This window comes from Mustela nivalis (assembly GCF_964662115.1).
Source record: "Mustela nivalis genome assembly, chromosome: 11".
Classification (NCBI taxonomy): Eukaryota; Metazoa; Chordata; class Mammalia; order Carnivora; family Mustelidae; genus Mustela; species Mustela nivalis.
Genome location: NC_139030.1, coordinates 106212064 through 106228699, shown reverse-complemented (window position 1 = coordinate 106228699; position 16636 = coordinate 106212064). Strand labels below are relative to the sequence as shown.

At 39.9% G+C, this 16636-nt stretch overlaps 1 protein-coding gene across 2 annotated transcripts in view; it reads right to left on the bottom strand.

The window, feature by feature from the left end:
- DNAH7 (dynein axonemal heavy chain 7) overlaps positions 1–16636 on the bottom strand; it is a 249692-nt gene that overhangs the window by 34186 nt on the left and 198870 nt on the right. For both annotated transcript variants that reach the window (XM_082689009.1, XM_082689010.1), the window contains 6 exons: positions 15788–15914; positions 14276–14470; positions 10830–10922; positions 4882–5058; positions 2538–2699; positions 461–661 (listed from right to left, as the gene is read on the bottom strand). In XM_082689009.1, the coding sequence (XP_082545135.1) occupies positions 461–661; positions 2538–2699; positions 4882–5058; positions 10830–10922; positions 14276–14470; positions 15788–15914 (955 nt within the window). The remainder of the gene's footprint in view (positions 1–460; positions 662–2537; positions 2700–4881; positions 5059–10829; positions 10923–14275; positions 14471–15787; positions 15915–16636) is intronic.

The following is a 16636-nucleotide window of genomic DNA, read 5'->3' as shown; positions in this document are numbered from 1 at the left end:
CTGGGAACGCTGAAAAGACCCTTATGAGTCCCATCAATCAAGGAGTAAAATCATTTTGGCTCTCATTATAGTTATATGGAGGAAATATTTTTATGTTTTAATTTAAAGATATGGCTCCAAATAGCAGAGGGCTCAGTTAATATCCTGAAACAAGATTCTCCAACCTTGCAGATTCGTACTGGGAATGGCTTACAGCTGACTTTCTAAATAGAAAGCTACATTATTAATGACACCCCAGAAGATCTCAGCTGAGCAGAAATGAGGCTGGTGGTAAAATTAAAATAAAATATTAATACAATTGACTTCAGCATAGTCAATAATCAGTAATCAAAACCAACGGCACTGCGGGGCAGGAGGCCTATTTAATTTGTAGTTTTATTCAGCCACACACATCCGTGATCACCAGGGGCCACTTGAAGCCTTCGCAGGGCTGAGGTAACAAGACTTAGCCATTACTAACAGGCTTTTTGCAGCTGCCAAAGAACTCCGGGTCAGAGATCGGGTCCATGAGGTATGATCGAATGATATTAGCTCGTAAACCTTTCGGTGCTTCATTGGTCATTTTCACGCCATTCTGCAGGACAGACACGGGGAAGTTTGGTGATGGGTAACTTGTCAGCCAAATACGGAAATCTGGATGTGTGGATTCTGGGCTTAACTCCTGCAAAAAAGGAAATTAGACATGAATGGGTACGTGAAATCCAAGGGAAATCTCCGGATCGTATGTGCACGGGATGGCTTGGAGTGGGAGGAGGCATTTCTACAAAAGAGAACCTACTGCTGCAATCGAAGGCACGAGTCTTAAAACTGGATTCTGTCCCCGAAACAACATTCTTCATTGAGAAGGCCCAGAGTGTTGCCATGCTTCTCGATAAATTTAAATCACAGGGCTATACAGTTCACAAAGGTATTACATAATTTAGAGCTGGCCACAGTAGAGACTAAGACATTCCAAAAAAACCTTATATCGTAACTGATGTTGCTGAAATATTTATAGCTATAATTCTCTGCCCGAGAGCCAGATGAAGAATAATCTATTCTTCTCGCAAAGAATAGTAGCCGGGTTGTGATGTGAGAATGAGAAACAGAAGTCAATAGTAAACCAAGCAGAGATGAAAAGGAGAGAGAGAGAGCATTTTGAAAGGTGAAGCATTAGAACACATCACTCTTGGCTATAGTTTCCTCAAGGGATATTCAGGTCTGCGCTAGGGAGAATGACAGAATACCCACTTAGCACTGTCTTGAAGGCTGCATAGGCAAGGATTGATTACCATAGGCCCTTTCTCCTCTTCCGGGCCAGTCCCACGCCCTATTTCTACTTCCCCCAATTGTCCACGTCACTAGTATCTCTCTCTCTCTCTCTCTTTTTTTTTTAAATTTCAATTCTTTATCAGTAAAGCACTTCTTGAACACTCATGTGGTAAAGGAACGAGGGTGAATTAGGATGCAAAGGTGTCCACTTTCTTAGTTACCATAGTGGAGAGCGAGGGCACAGGGTTTCTCTCCTACAAGATGCCCTATGGCCGGTGACTTAAACAACACGACTCATGGGAATTTGGGGCTAAGTGTGCCATCCGTTAGGATGGAGAGCTCTTCTCTCCTATATGACTCTCCGGTGGGTATCTGTGACACAGTTCAACAGGTCATGAGAATGGCCTAGAGATGGGGGAGCCATGAGGAAATAGCACAAATATAAAACCTTTAACGTGACACCTGAAGGATGGGAAGATGTTTGTAAGGCAAATGATAGAATCATTTTTCAGACAGAAATAACATTATGATGACCTATATTCTTTTTCTTTCTGATTTATTTATTTGTGAGAGAGGGAGTGGGAGAGAGAGTGAGCAGGGGAAGGGGCAGAGTGAGAGGGAGAGAGACTCTCAAGCAGACTCCCTGCTGAGCGTGGAGCACAACGTGAGGCTCTACCTCACGACCCTGAGGTCATGACCTGAGCCCAAACCAAGAGTCAGATGTTTGCTTAGCCAACTGAGCCACCCAGGCACCCCATGATGGCCTATATTCTTGGAAAAGTGTGCTATACCAATGAAAACGAAAGAAGTCCAAAATGGTGAGAGCATAGGAGTCATAGAAGATGGTAGCAAAGGTCAACAGGAAGTGTGCTGTCAGCCATGATGAGGCTTTCCACTTTGCCTTGTGTGCAAAGGAAAAGTTTTAAGCAGTGAAGCAATATTCATTACTCATTCAGGAAATAGTTGCAGATTGTCTGTGTGGGCCAGGCACGATTGAAGGTGCTGGAGATAGAACAGAGAACAAAACAACACCACTGCCCCAGCTCCTCTGTATCGCCAGCTCACTGCAGGAGTCCTTGTCCCTGTTGAGAGGGACTGGACAAGGGCTGACTGCGTGATTTCCCCTGGTGCTCTACCCCCCATGTGAGCCCATCTGTCCTGTAATCCAGCCATGCCACCAGCCTGCAACCCTCCAAACCAGAGGACGGGCATGGAGTTGCATGGCGTGCACATCACTGGTTATGAGGGGGGAATAAAATCTAATAAAAATAAACTTGCATTTTTACCTCACAAACTTTCTCGAGGGTTGGCATCCAAGAGGTGGCAAGGTGACAATTCTGAAGAACAACCCACGTTCCTTCTTTGATAGCTTTTTCTACCATCCTCATAGCTATGGGCCCTTGGCCTTGACCAAGAGATAGAGAGCTAAGTTTTGATCCCCCGTATCCCTGTGTACAAGAATAGTAAAGATGTTATTTGACAACACATTTTTAAAGAAGAAGCACTATTATTTTTATAAGAAATGTTAACATTAAGTATACTAAAATTTAATTATGCACATCCCTCAAAGGTCTAAACATGCAGCTCTACAACATTCGTACTGATTAAGAAACTTATAAATACTCAGATCAAAAGTAAGTCAGTTCATGTTGGCAACAGTCATGGTGATAACTGGAAAAGTTTGTAGGGTCTTTGATTGTGGAGATAGGGAGAAGCAAAAAAAATTAAGAGCACATTAAACATGAGGAACCATGAGATGAAAGGACCTGGCTGTCATTCAGCTTTTCTCCTAAAATCCAGAGCCCAGAAGGAGACTATGAACAGATAGATGAACTTGTCCTGTTTCCTCCGGATCTTTGAATAATAATATTTTAATTAATTTGGCTATTGCATAAAGTTCAGATAAAAAAGTAACTCCTAATTTTCATTCAAAAGTTTTTTTTACAGGAATTCTGTGGGAATGTTTGCCTGGAATGCATTTCTGCCATAGTCTGAGTCACCTGCGGCCTGTGGAAACCGTGGCTGTGACTCCCTGAGCTCTGCTATTCTAGCGCCATCATCCTCAAAATGCCTCTTTGGAAGAGGCCTTGAATTATGGCAGCAGGGCTAGAGGAGGGTCTCAGGCTCTCTGAACATCCACAGCGCATCAACACTAGCAGGTAGAAGCATCAGAAAACAAAACAGAGCCAGATACTACTGTTTCTGGAAAAAGGGGGGGTAGCAGGTGAAGAAGATGCACGGAGCCGTCCTACGCTGGGGCCGGAGGGTAATCACGTTGTGTGATGTGGAAAGGAAAATGGAGAGGAGCTAGGAAGATCTCGAAGGATCGAAAAGGTCATGTTGATGTGGAGAGGGTGAATCCCACCTAAAATGAATTCAAGCTTCCCCACCACCGCCACTCTGGTCCTTCCCATGCTTGCTCTTCCTGACCTTTTAGCAGCAGCTCCCGAACTAATACCCTGCTTCCACTTCACGCCACTCAAATAAATTCTCCTCACTCCAGCTAGGATGAGCTTTATAATCTATCGGTCAGAGCACTCACTTTGTTGCTTAAAACCCTAACCCATAATCCCATTGTATTCGAGGCCCTCAGTGTAGCTTGTGAAGGCCTTACCTGACAGGGCCCCTCGGTATACAGTCTCAGCCCCCCACTCCTATAGTCGTGTCAGCCACAGTCCAGCCCATCTTCAACCAGCGGGAAGTGCCGTGTTCCACTATCACTCCCCAAGTATCTGAGAATTATACCCAATGAATAAAGCACAGAGTATTACAATAAATTGGCCTAATAAAGGGTATTTTAACCACTTAGCTCTGTAGTCTTAAAGAAGCCACTTGACGTCTCCATGCTTTAGTGTCCCTCTCTATAAAATGGAGTTGCCATTACTGACCTCAAAGGACTGCTTTAAGAATTAAAAGACAGATGTGCTTAACAAGGTATAGCAAAACTAACAGTATATATAAAGAACAATCAAAGCAGCGGTGATGCTTTTAGAAATGTCAGTACTACTTCCCATAAAATGTTACTTTGGTTAGACCAAAAGGGGAAAAAAATCAACTAAAAAATGCCCAGTCACCTGTTTATGAAGATTTTCTTATTCTAGGATGAATGATGTAAGAAAACTTACAGTAAATTCATTTGAATAATTTTTAAAGCCTTGATATATAAGTATTAGAATGTATTCTAACCTGTAATATATGATTGTCCTGAAGAGTCAAGAAAGTTCCTCTTTAGAGACTGGGAGAAGGGGTAGGATCAGAGAAGGTTATCCCCAGGGTCACTGTTCAGACTTAAATTTATTAAATCAATCCAAGCTCTTGCCCTGATGCTACAATGTCACAAAGTTCCTCTATCTCCCCAAAGTAAAAGTGAGTGCCCCCCCAGCCAAGTTCTAGTTTTCATAATTTGAATAGAGAAAATTATTTTAATGTCAGTACTGCCATCTAAATATCATTTTTTGAGACTCTGTCAACTTCTGGACCCCCGAGTTTTTCAAGATCTAAGTGAGTGAACAATTTTTACCTTTCCCTCCCCCCACTTAGGATAAGCCAGTTTGGTTTTTAAAAAATTCAGCTGGAAAATACTTTACTTATTCACTTTTATATGAGAGAGGCTCATCTATTTTAAGGTACCTGGTCGTCGGCAAATTTTAGAAGGGCAGCCATGGGGTCTGCTCCAGGAGAGAGCACAAAAATCAGTGGTGAACAGCAGTTACTATCTCCAAATGCCTTGGACAAATCAAAGGGGGGTGGTTCAATGAATGCGCGCCCCAATCTGTTGATTATAAATTCTTGCAGCATTGGGATAACCTAGAGAGGGACGAGAATATATTTGAAAGAATAGTCAAAACTGTTTACAAATTTAAAAGTTTAGATTCAAAGATATTTTAAAACAAAGGACTACATTAGCTTAGTTATTTGTTAATGTTAGCAGAGGTTCAAAGACATCACTTACATAAATGTCTTTTAGATAGGAAAAAAAGACAAATTATTTAAATAATAAGAGAGGAGTAGTTAGTGACACAGAATTCAAAGGCATTCTTCTTCCCTTCAGTGAGCGTTCAGCACATAGTGGATGAAGAAAATAAGAAGCCTCAACTCTTTACTTAAATTTAAAATACTATGTTCTAAAAGTCTGCAAGTCAAAAGTAGAAATTTGAAAGTGAGTTTATGTAGTACTATACCGTCAAGAAAGAATTGAAATAGCTCGGAAAAGAAACAAAAAGAAGGCAAAAAGAAAGGCACTCCGAAAAAGAAACAAGTTATACTCCTGAGAAATACCTCAAAGTGTACGGCGGGAAGCTCCTGACACCACACCGGTGTGCTTTCCGTGATCATGTGTGAGGATGAGGAGAACTCCGCGGCGTGGAGGCCCCTCCCGAGTATTCATTGTGAAAATGGAATTTTGTTCATCAATGTGGCTGACGTAGAGCCTCCAATACCCCCTTCCCTCTTTCTCTCTCTCTTTTTAAAGGATTTATTTAAGAGAAATAGAGAAAGAACAAGAGAGAGAGAGAGCAGGGGCAGAGGGAGAGTTTCAAGCAGATGTCCCACTGAATGTGGAGCCCGATGTAGGGCTTGATCTCACCACCTGGAGATCATGACTGGAGCTGCAACCCAGGGTCTGATGCCTGACCAACTGAGCCGTCCAGGTGCCCCTTTTCTTCCCTCTTTCCAATGAAGGCTCTACACCTTTTCTCTCTGGACAATGGCTCCAAGGTAATCATGACTCAGATGTGAGCCAGACAAGCAAGATAGACAGGTTTAACAGACCCGCGTCCCTATGTCTAGCTTAATAGATTATGTAGACAACATATCCCAGGAAGAGGAGTAACGGACTGGCAGGAGCCCAAAGAATTTTTCGAATCATTCTAACTGGCTCCCTGCTCATACCCAAGACGGCCTCATGTATGCGCACAACAGTCCGAATTAGGTCGTCAATCCCACCAGCCGGCACCTCTCCTGAACTTGCAGCAAATTGCAAGAGCAGTTTCCAAACACCAAGTATCTCAAAAAGCTGGTTTCCTCTGGATAAAGTCATGAGTATTTCCAGCCTCTGTGTATTCTCGCCAACATCTATTCACACAGGGTTTGTGAGCCGAAATCACGGACCCATCACGGTGCCGGAAACAGCGTCAATCTCAATGTGTGTGAGTGTGTGTGACAGAGGGTGTGTGTGTGGCGGGGGGGCTGAGAGACACTGGAGGAGTATCTGGACTAAAATCAGATGTTTAAATCCCTCCCCAGCATTTCCAGGTTCGTTGGAGCACAGAAAATGCACAGAAGAATAACACGTATGTAAGCTCTGTGTCGGCAAAAACCTGCCTCACTCGTGACTCAGAAGTTCTTCGCACACAATAAACACATACGGGACACCGAATGGATAGAAACTCGGGATGCCTCTTTTTGTGAAGGTGAGATTCTAATTATAGAAATTCTCAACAAAAGTCACAGCATAATAATTCGCCTGTACCAAAAGTTTCATTTCTACATAAGTTATTTCATGTTTCAGATATTTTGAATGCACAGATGTCAAGCTTATTGCAGAAAACTAAAAATATCCCTTCTATCCAGGGCTTTGTCCTTGCCTTTCTCCTTTTCCCCCATAGCTGGTCTATTTTCATTATCTTAAAAAACAACAGCAATTACCAAAAGGAAAGGAAACTCTTTTTTTTTCCCCCACCATCTCTTCCCAAGGCTGACTTGGGAACTAGAATTTTACAAACAAAAGCACAAGGCTTTTAAGTGCATGACTTTCCTTTCAGTAAGCTTGAGTTGTAAGCGTCTCCTCTCTTTTGTGAGTGGTTCAAGCTGCTGTCAGCCACTGTGCACGTGTAGCCCTGGCTGGAGGACCAAGTTAGGGGTGCACACGTGGGGGGTACAGGGAGTGCAAACAGATTTCAGTGCTTTGTTTTTAATTTTAACCTGAGCAAGACTTACTTGCTCCCAAGACCAAACTGTAACTCCTAAGGTAAATGAAGCTGTGCTTCTAATCAGTTTGCGAGGCAATAGAATTGGGTTTGCTTCTGCAATCTGATTATGCTGGCATTAGGCCTGTAAAATGAAATCTGTCAGTAACAAAAATTACAGACCAATTTAAGCAGGCATCTTCCCAAAGGCAGGAAAGAAGTTGGTGGGCTTCCATTTATGGTTTTCTGTGTATTGCAAATTCCTGGAGGATTTATCTGAGGTCAGAGAAACATATTCCCTTATATTTGACAAGTTTCTTATTGAAAGCTGATTAATTGGCTTTCTGTTGATCGTTCAGAAGGAGAGAATGGTAGCCAGAAAACTCTCCATTTTGTAAATGGGCCCCAAACACTACACACCGCAGTATTTATTCCCCTGTTATGTTTCTTTTATCAATAAAGCACTATAAAATACTAAATTCTATACAAAAGTGTGAGCCCATCTCATTTTTCCATGTGGTGATTTACAGAGCATCTTTTATATTTTTCCCAACTAGAGCACTGGTGAACCTGGGGTGTAGCTTCTTCCCACTGGGTGGAATTTGTTTTGAGGACAGAGCAGGGAAAGGGAGCAAAAAACCTGTGCTGCTAAATAATTGCTACTGAGAACTAGAGATGGAGGGACTGCTGACCCTGGTGGATAGAGAGAGTATCTCACGACTTAGAGATTGCCAAGAAATGAAAATCTACAGAGCAGAAGCCCAAACAGTGGCCTCCGAGAGCATCGCTCCTTTCTTCGGCACGCTAATGCCATGTTACTTCAGAAAACCATTCTTTTAAAAGTATAGTAGCCCCTATATTCCTTTTAAATAAACACAGATTCCAAAACCCACAATTGCCCACTAGAACTCGGAGTGCCCAGGGACAGCAAGATTGACAAGTCTGAGATTGCCAGGAACAGAAGAGCATACTAAGAATTCTTTCTCTTGTAAGGATTCTAGGTGTGATCGCATAGCTAACGGTCATTAATTCCCTGAGTTAATTTGATTTATGCTCTAGTAGCAAACATTTCCAGATCTCGGTGACTTAATGCAACAAAAAGTTTCCTTCTCTTCCCTGCAAAGTCCTGTGCATGTGCGGGCGACACTCGCTCGCTGGGCCGGCTCCGGTCTCGGCCTGCTGACGGCACTGAAATATCAAATGTGATTCCACGATGCTGATGGCGGGGGTGTGCCCGGGAGAGTCTCAGGCTGCAGGTTTATTGCTCCTGCCCTGACACTTCTCACGTTTTATGGCCAGAGCCCTTCACCTCGTGTGCGCAAGGGAGGGAACTGGGAATGTCAGTGAATAGCATTAATGTCTACACTTACCCACCTACCCCAGGAAAACTCCAAAGGAGATATGGAAACACACAGGGCAAACTTATAAAACGGGGGGCCAAAGTATTGGACAGAGTAGCTATGTAAAGTACAAAACTCTACGTTTCACCTAAATTGATTTAAAAACAAAAAGCAGGGGTGCCTGGATGGCTCAGTTGGTTAAGGGTCTGTTTTCAGCTCAGGTCATGATCTCAGGGTCCTGGGATCGAGCCCCGCATCGGGCTCGCTGCTCAGCGGGGAGTCCGCTTCCTGCTCTGCTTCTGCCTGTCGCTGTCCTCCTGCTGATGCGTGTCTGCACGCGCGCGCTCTCAACTACATAAAATCTTTAAGAGAAAGTTAGTAGAAATAAAAACTAAATAAAACGAAAAACATACAAACAAAACTGCCCCAGCGTGACTATCTAATTCCTCATCTCCTTCAAATACACTCTAAAAAGAGAATGAATAGGGAAAGTAATATTTGATCTTTTAGCTCAGCGTATTTTCAGATTACAACGCCAACTTTTTTAACTGGGGAAAAGATATTTATAGATGAAGGCTGCAATAAACAACATAAAACATGAACAGAAGCCTCTTTGTTTTTTTCAGATAATGAGTGGAGAAGTTGGTGGTACATGCAGAGCTGTTTTAGTGGAATGGTCTATAGAGCTTAGGAAACAAAGTAAAAGCCTTTGAAAATTTTAACAAAGGGTTTTAAATGAGGAAGCTGTATTAGGCAAGAGTGTGAAATATTTCATATTCTTCCATATTTAATATTTGCAGGGAAAACTTCTGAGGATTAATACTAAAGTTTCAGTGGCAATTCATTTTTGAAAGGGCTACCAAGGCAGAGAATGTTTCACTAGTTTAATTATGATTCCTAACCAATTGTGACTACTTCCAACACCTAAGAGCCGGGCAGTGTTATGATTGTCTTTCTTTCTTTTTAAGACTTTATTTATTTAATTGTCAGAGAGAGAGAGAGAGAGAGAGAGAGCGCACAAGCAAGGGGACAAAGGGAGAAGCAGGCTCCCCAGCTGAGCAAGGAGCCCGATGTGGGACTCGATCGCGGAGCTGAAGGCAGATGCTCAACCGACTAAGCCTCGCAAGCGTCCCAGCATTATGACTTTCATAGGCCCTAGGCACCTTGTACGTCTGTTTCCCCATGAAAAAATATCAAAAATTATATTTTGCCATTGTTTTGGTATAATTACAAGCTTTAATACAGGCTGGATTACATTTTCCATTTTTAAACAGAATTAAAACATTTTCTTTAACACCTAGAAGTATCATGGGCTTTAGGCATGATGCCTCATGGATACTTGGGCTCTGGCAAAGAACGCAGTGACCGGCCAGGCCAGAACTGCATGTGTTCGCTGAGTCGACCGCGGCTGACAGAGGAAACAGTGCCTCTGCCCCACCTGTCACTGACGCATGTAAAAACTTTAAAAAAATAAATTGCTTTCACCACCTAAGTTCTGGTTTTTTGTTGGTAGGATGGAATTACTGCCTTACATTCCCTAGCAACTCCCAGTTGTGAATATAGTAAGTTTTGATATCATTTTGCATTACTTTTACTTGAGTCGTAACAGAGGACAAATGGGATATTTTTTCGATTTTTTCTCAACATACCTAATATATACATTTTTTCAGAGTATATGGATATCTCTGTGGATGTCTTTATACTTAGATGAATAGTTTGTTTGTTTGTTTGTTTGTTTTAATAGAGTAAATAATGCAGATGAGACCCTCCCTGAGCACTGAACTTTGCTGACATGACAGGTTAGCCGATGCATTGGTTATTCATCATTTAAAGAAATTAAAAGGAATAGTATTGACATTTTCCTTTGTAGTCAGCAGTGATGAATGTCTTAAAGATGATATTCTACTAGCTTTCCACAGGCCAACAAAGAGCTTCATATAAAGACAGCATTTGAAAAGGCAAAAATTCTCTATCTGCTTGGTGCGAACACCAACACCGCTGACCAATGTCATCAAACGAATGAGGATAAGAATGAGATTATAGCATGTAAGAGAAGTGGATTGTAAGCAATTGGGGAAGCATAAATTAAAGGAAGAATCATAAAATACATCAAACTATAAAATACAGTCTCCTCTATTATTAACAGTGTGGCTTTAATGATGTGCAAACTTCTTGAAAAATGACTGCATCAAAGGAAACGGGCTTAGCTCCCCCCACCCCCACCCCCGCCAAGGCTCCTTCCCCTCCCCTGTGAGTGTTACAGAAGCAAATGCAAGCTGGCGGGACTGGAAGGGCCTGCTGGGGACTGGAGTCACCGCGGCGGCTTGCTTACCTTGTCTGGCCTCAAGCAACGAATGATAAGCATCCTTTGAAACTCATTTACTTTCTCTTCCCAATTTTCAGGAAAACTTTCATGATGTGGTTCCTAAAATTGCAGAAGACATAATTCAATGTTATTTTAGAGATTCTTTCTTTCTTTTTTTTTTTTAAGATTTTATTTATTTATTTGACGGACAGAGATTACAAGTAGACAGAGAGGCAGGCAGAGAGAGAGGGGGAAGCAGGCTCCCGAGAGCCCAATGTGGGGCTCCATCCCAGGACCCTGGGATCATGACCTGAGCTGAAGGCAGAGGCTTTAACCCACTGAGCCACCCAGGTGTCCCTAGAGATTATTTCTAAAGAGAATAGTATTTTGACTTAGAAACTGATTTTAGGGAAAGCATATAATGACTAAGCGAAATCACGGATACTAATGTAAATTTTATTAGGCTGGGGTAAAGTTATGAAATAAGGAATGAAAAGAAAATTTAAAGCACCACAAAGGAATCAAAATGAGGACATGAATTAAGCAGGTTAATGTCAATATGAATACTAATCATTAGACAAATGAATCCTGTTACTAAAAAATGTGCATACAGAGTTTTCCCATTATTTCTCCAAAGGCATTTTAAAACCTACCAACTACTGTCATCATCTATTTATAAAAATAAATATTTATTACAAAAGAAGAAAGGCATTATACTTAAGTTTATTGTGATATTTCCTGTTTGAACAATGTTTTGGTGTCTTTTTTAAAAATAAAGGTATATTTGAAACTATATATAATAAAGAAGAAGACAAAGAGAGAGAGTTATTAAAAATACACAAGAAGAAAGGCATTAAGATCCCAAGAGGAGTAAGTTCAAAAAAAATCAAAGGGGGAGATATTTATAAAAATTTTAAAACTCTAGGGAAGGCTATGTGATATCTTATATTAGAAATCTTCATGCCTCAGCATAGTCAATAAAATTTCTATTTCAAATTAGAATGAAGTACTCACAAAAACACATCCATCCCTAGGAAATATGTTTTTATTACTAATAGAGATTCAAATGAGATTCAGTCCAAAATATTTGCATTTATGTACAGATACAATCTCACTGTTGTGTATAATACAAGTTGGTAAACAAATAAAAAATACTCTCTGCAAATCTTGCACTTTCTTTCTTTTTCCCACCTTCCCTAAAGAGAGCTCTTGCATATTACACCCAGGAAAGCTGAATGTTAAGAGAGTAGAAATAAAGGGGTAGAAAAAAGTAATTATGAATTGGCAAAATACTAGCCCTCATGCTTAAAAAAAAAAAAAAAAAAAAAGTGACGGAAGGCAACAATTTCTGTGCGTGCCAGAAGGGACACTGTTTTGTGGCTTGTGTTGACTATCATAGTCTCCAATTCTCAAGATAGGGTCCCATGAAAAGTTGTTTAAGAGCTATTAGCTTTTCCCTCTGAAAGGGAGGTGGAAATTTTTTCTGTCCAAGTTTCTAGCTAGAGCACAAATTAAATTTACTTGAAACTGGTTAACAGGAGGAAAAAACCCTGAAGTCTTATTCCATGTGCATAGAGGCCCAATAATAACACAGAGACCTAAAGAAATGATCAAGGCAGGCAGTTTTTATCCTTTCTAGACAAAGAAACCATTGATCTGTGAGGAATCAACAGAAAAAAAAGAAAACTTAACTTTGGGAGTTTCAGTTAGTAAGGAATTCTAAATAGAATTTGGGCTGGGGCAGTAAATTAGTAGAAAGTAACAAGGGTTTTGTTTTGTTTAAAGATTTTATTTATTATTTATTTGAGAGAGAGAGGGCACGAGAGGGGAAGGGTCCGAGGGAGAAGCAGACTCCCCGCTGAGTGGGGAGCTGATGCAGACTCGATCCTGGGAATCCAGATCATGACCTGAACCGAAGGCAGTGGCTTAACCAGCCGAGCCACCCAGGACCCCCAAGGGCACAGCCTTCTGTGCTCTAAATCTCTGGTCTCCAGTGCTGGAGTTGTCTTTTTACCTGCTGATACAGGGAGGGTACCTTGCACCTGGGAGATTTATTTCCACTCTCCGGGGGAGGGAGGGTCCTCTTGCACAAACTGTCACTTAAGTAACGTTTATTTAAAATAATCCATATGCCAAAGTGGCACATTTGGGGTAGCCTGCCCTTGGCCCCTGAATCTTATGTCGACAGACAAAAATGTTTATTAACTTACATCCTCATCCTAGCTTATATCTGCGTTTATATCCTGCGTTCAGAAAATCTAAACAAGAGCTCTTCTATTAAAAAAAAATTTTTTTTTTTGTTTTAAAGATTTATTTATGTTAGAGAGAGAGCACAAGCAGGAGGACCAAAGGGAGAGGGAATCTTGCGTTGAGTGTGGAGCCCGATCCCATGACCCTAAGATCATGACCCGAACTGAAACCAAGAGTCAGACACTCAACTGCACCACCCAGGCACCCTGGTAAAAATTTTTTTTAAGTGATTTTATTTTTCTCAGAGTCCACGGTCTCTCATGGTTTGTCTCTCCCTCCAATTTCCCCCAACTCACTTCTCCTCTCCATCTCCCCATGTCCTCCATGTTCTGAGAAACAAACTGAGGGATGTGGGAGGGGGCGGGGAACTAGGAGCAGGTGGGGACTGTGGAGGACACGCAATGCCCGGAGCACGGGGTGTGGTGCATAAACAATGCATTTTGGAACATTGAAAAAAAATAAAATGAAATTTTAAAAAAAGATTTTATTTTTAAGTAATCTCTACACCAAACACGGGGTTTGAACTTACAGCCCAGAGATTGAGTCCCATGTTCTACCGAGACAGCCAGGTACCCTCTTTTGTAAAATTTTTAACTTACCTGCTATTATGGTTGTAAAGTCTAAATTGTTAATAAATAAAAACCTGGCATGGAAATTCAAAAAGAATATATATTTTTAAAGATTTTATTTATTTATTTGACAGACAGAGATCACAAGCAGGCACAGAGGCAGGCAGAGAGAGAGGTGTCCCTCGAAGAGAATATTTTAAGGGCTCTGCATCTCCATACACTTTAAGGATTTGAACACAAGTTCATAAGAGAACTACCAATTTAGAAGGTGAGGATAAAATAAATCTAAACCTTGATTTCAAGATCTGAACAGTTGTTTAAAGCTTAATTAAAGGGGTGCCTGGGTGGCTCAGTAGGTTAAGCCTCTGCCTTCGGCTCAGGTCATGATCTCAGGGTCCTGGGATTGAGCCCCACATGGGGCTCTCTGCTCAGCAAGGAGCCTGCTTCCCCCTCTCCCTCTGCCTGCCTCTCTGTCTACTTGTGATCTCTCTCTCTCTGTGTCAAATAAATAAATAAAATCTTTAAAAGAAAATTACTTCCAAACTGTTTAAAGCTTAATTAAATATTGTTTTTATTCAAAGATAAAAATAAATTATTAAGCATTATTTTGTCCATTTAAAAACTTTGGAATAAGCAAAAGAGCTAAAAACATACCAAACTATCATATACTTTTTTCCATCCATCCTTTAAGTGCACAAATTCCCTACGAATATTTTTGAAGGACGGTAAATCATCCAGCCGACATATTTCATCCCATGATTTTTGAGGAAGCCACGTGCAGGGGTTGGCGTGAGGATTGTCCAATCCAATGCCACCAGTCAGCAGAAATCTCCACTCAGCTTTATTAATCTTTGGAAAACAAAGTAGCACGTAGAGTCAGAAATGAATTCATTATATATATATATATATATATATATATATATATATATATATATATATATATATATTACATTTAAGCCATTTTAAAAGAACTATTGATTTTCAAGTTTTAGGTAATGTCTTTATGGAATTCTATAACCCCTGAGAACTTCCTCATATGAAACCATTTATCCATTACAACTGGCTTTCGAAATAGGTCTATTCTCGATAGCTACTTTTTGATAATTTTCCTCCAGAATTACTCATCTAAACAGAACAATTCTACTTGAGTAAATGTTTTCTAAAAATGTCTTTTTAGAGTCTTACAGGCTCTAAAAATATCTTTTTATAGAGTCTTACAGGCTCTAAAAATTGGGAAGACAGAAGGCAGAGGGCAGGGAATCAGCAAACACAGGTGAAGGCGACTGGGAGATCCAGGCTTCTGGTATGAAATGAGTAATTCCCAGGAATAAACGCGACAGCACAGGGAATATAGTCGACGGTGCTGTAACAGCATTATGTGGTGGAGGATGGTACTTACACTTGGCAGTATAGAGTTGATGAATCACTATGTTGTACACCTGAAACTGCTATGTGTCACTGTGTGTCAACTATACCCAATAAATATAAAGAGGAATAAGATAAAAATTGGGGGAAGTCAGAAAGCATTCAATCTGCCATATTTGCAATTATTCTCCATAAAACATAATGAGGTATTGCTATGAAACTTGTGCAAGAAATGCAAGAATAAAGCCTTTATTCCTTCAGGATTCAACTGATACATCACCAAATCCAATGAATAAATCTTATACACCTAAGTAAATAAAATAGTAAATTTTGTCACTATTTTCAATACCTCTTTCATTCTTAAGGCATTTCTTATATTTTAAATGAATAGATTTGAAATAGAACAAAAATTTGTGAAAGGTGTGGTTAAACCCAAATGGTTGGATTTGACTAGCTTGCACAAGTTCTTAAAAACATTGCCATTTACGTGATTACTTGGGGTAAATGTATCAACATAGTTAGTAAATTTATAAGCATACTTAAATGAGATTCTAATAGAGAGTAATTTATTTTCAATTAAAGCACACATAAATTTAAAAATGTCATAGTGCACTCTGCTTTATTTACTTTTTCACCTCTGAAATTCAGTTTAGCCGTGATGTCTTGCCTTAATTATAATTATTGTTTAACTATTTGCAACCCCTTTTTATGTATGTATAAACATACACACACATACCCATACAAATTAGTAAATTAATGAATCAGTGTTAGTCTTTTTCTACAAATTATAACAGTACTGACCGCACGTTCATGTAGTAGCAGGTTAGCAGTTAGACAAAAGGAAAAGAGTAGCTTATCCTTTTCAAAGAGCGACCGGCAGACATTGACATACAGGGAGTAAGTAAAGTGCTCCTTGAGAATCTGAAGCCTACAAGACAACAGAAGGACAAGTGAATAAACAAAAATGCATTATACCTTAAAAAAATGCTCTCAAGGAAACACAGTATAAATCATTTACATGTATATTCCTCTAATAAGCTTTCTGGTCAATTACCTCCAAAACAATCAATGGTCGTCATTAACAGGATGTACCAATTTGAAAGCTACACAATGTAGAAACACTTCAGTAGAACTGCATTTTACTGTTGATTGATTTAAAAAAAAAAAACAAACAAACTTAGTCTTTCTTTTGGAAAAAAAGTCAATGCATAGTACATTGATCTAATACATTTAAAGATTTGTGGACTATTTTTAACTCTAAAGCATTTCTTGGGGTAAAATTTGATTTTTTTTATTCTGTAGATACTTCCAAAGTTCTATATTATATATTAAATTCACAGATTAAAATTGATAGCTTTTTAATTAAATTAACATTTCGTAGTATGTTACTCTGCTCATAAATCCATAAAAACTGGAGAAATCACAAAACTTGATAAGCTACATTTTTATTTACCACATAGATGGAACATGGAAATATGACTAATCATATGTGCAACTAACAACTTCCTTGTAAGTGCTAACATGTGTTCTCTGTATTCATAGCAATTCTTTACATGAATATAACAGTTTAAGAATTTTCACTTAATTATCTCATAGGGGAAAATAAACCCATCTTTGAAAGAAAAATTTCAAAAATATTTTTTATTAAAT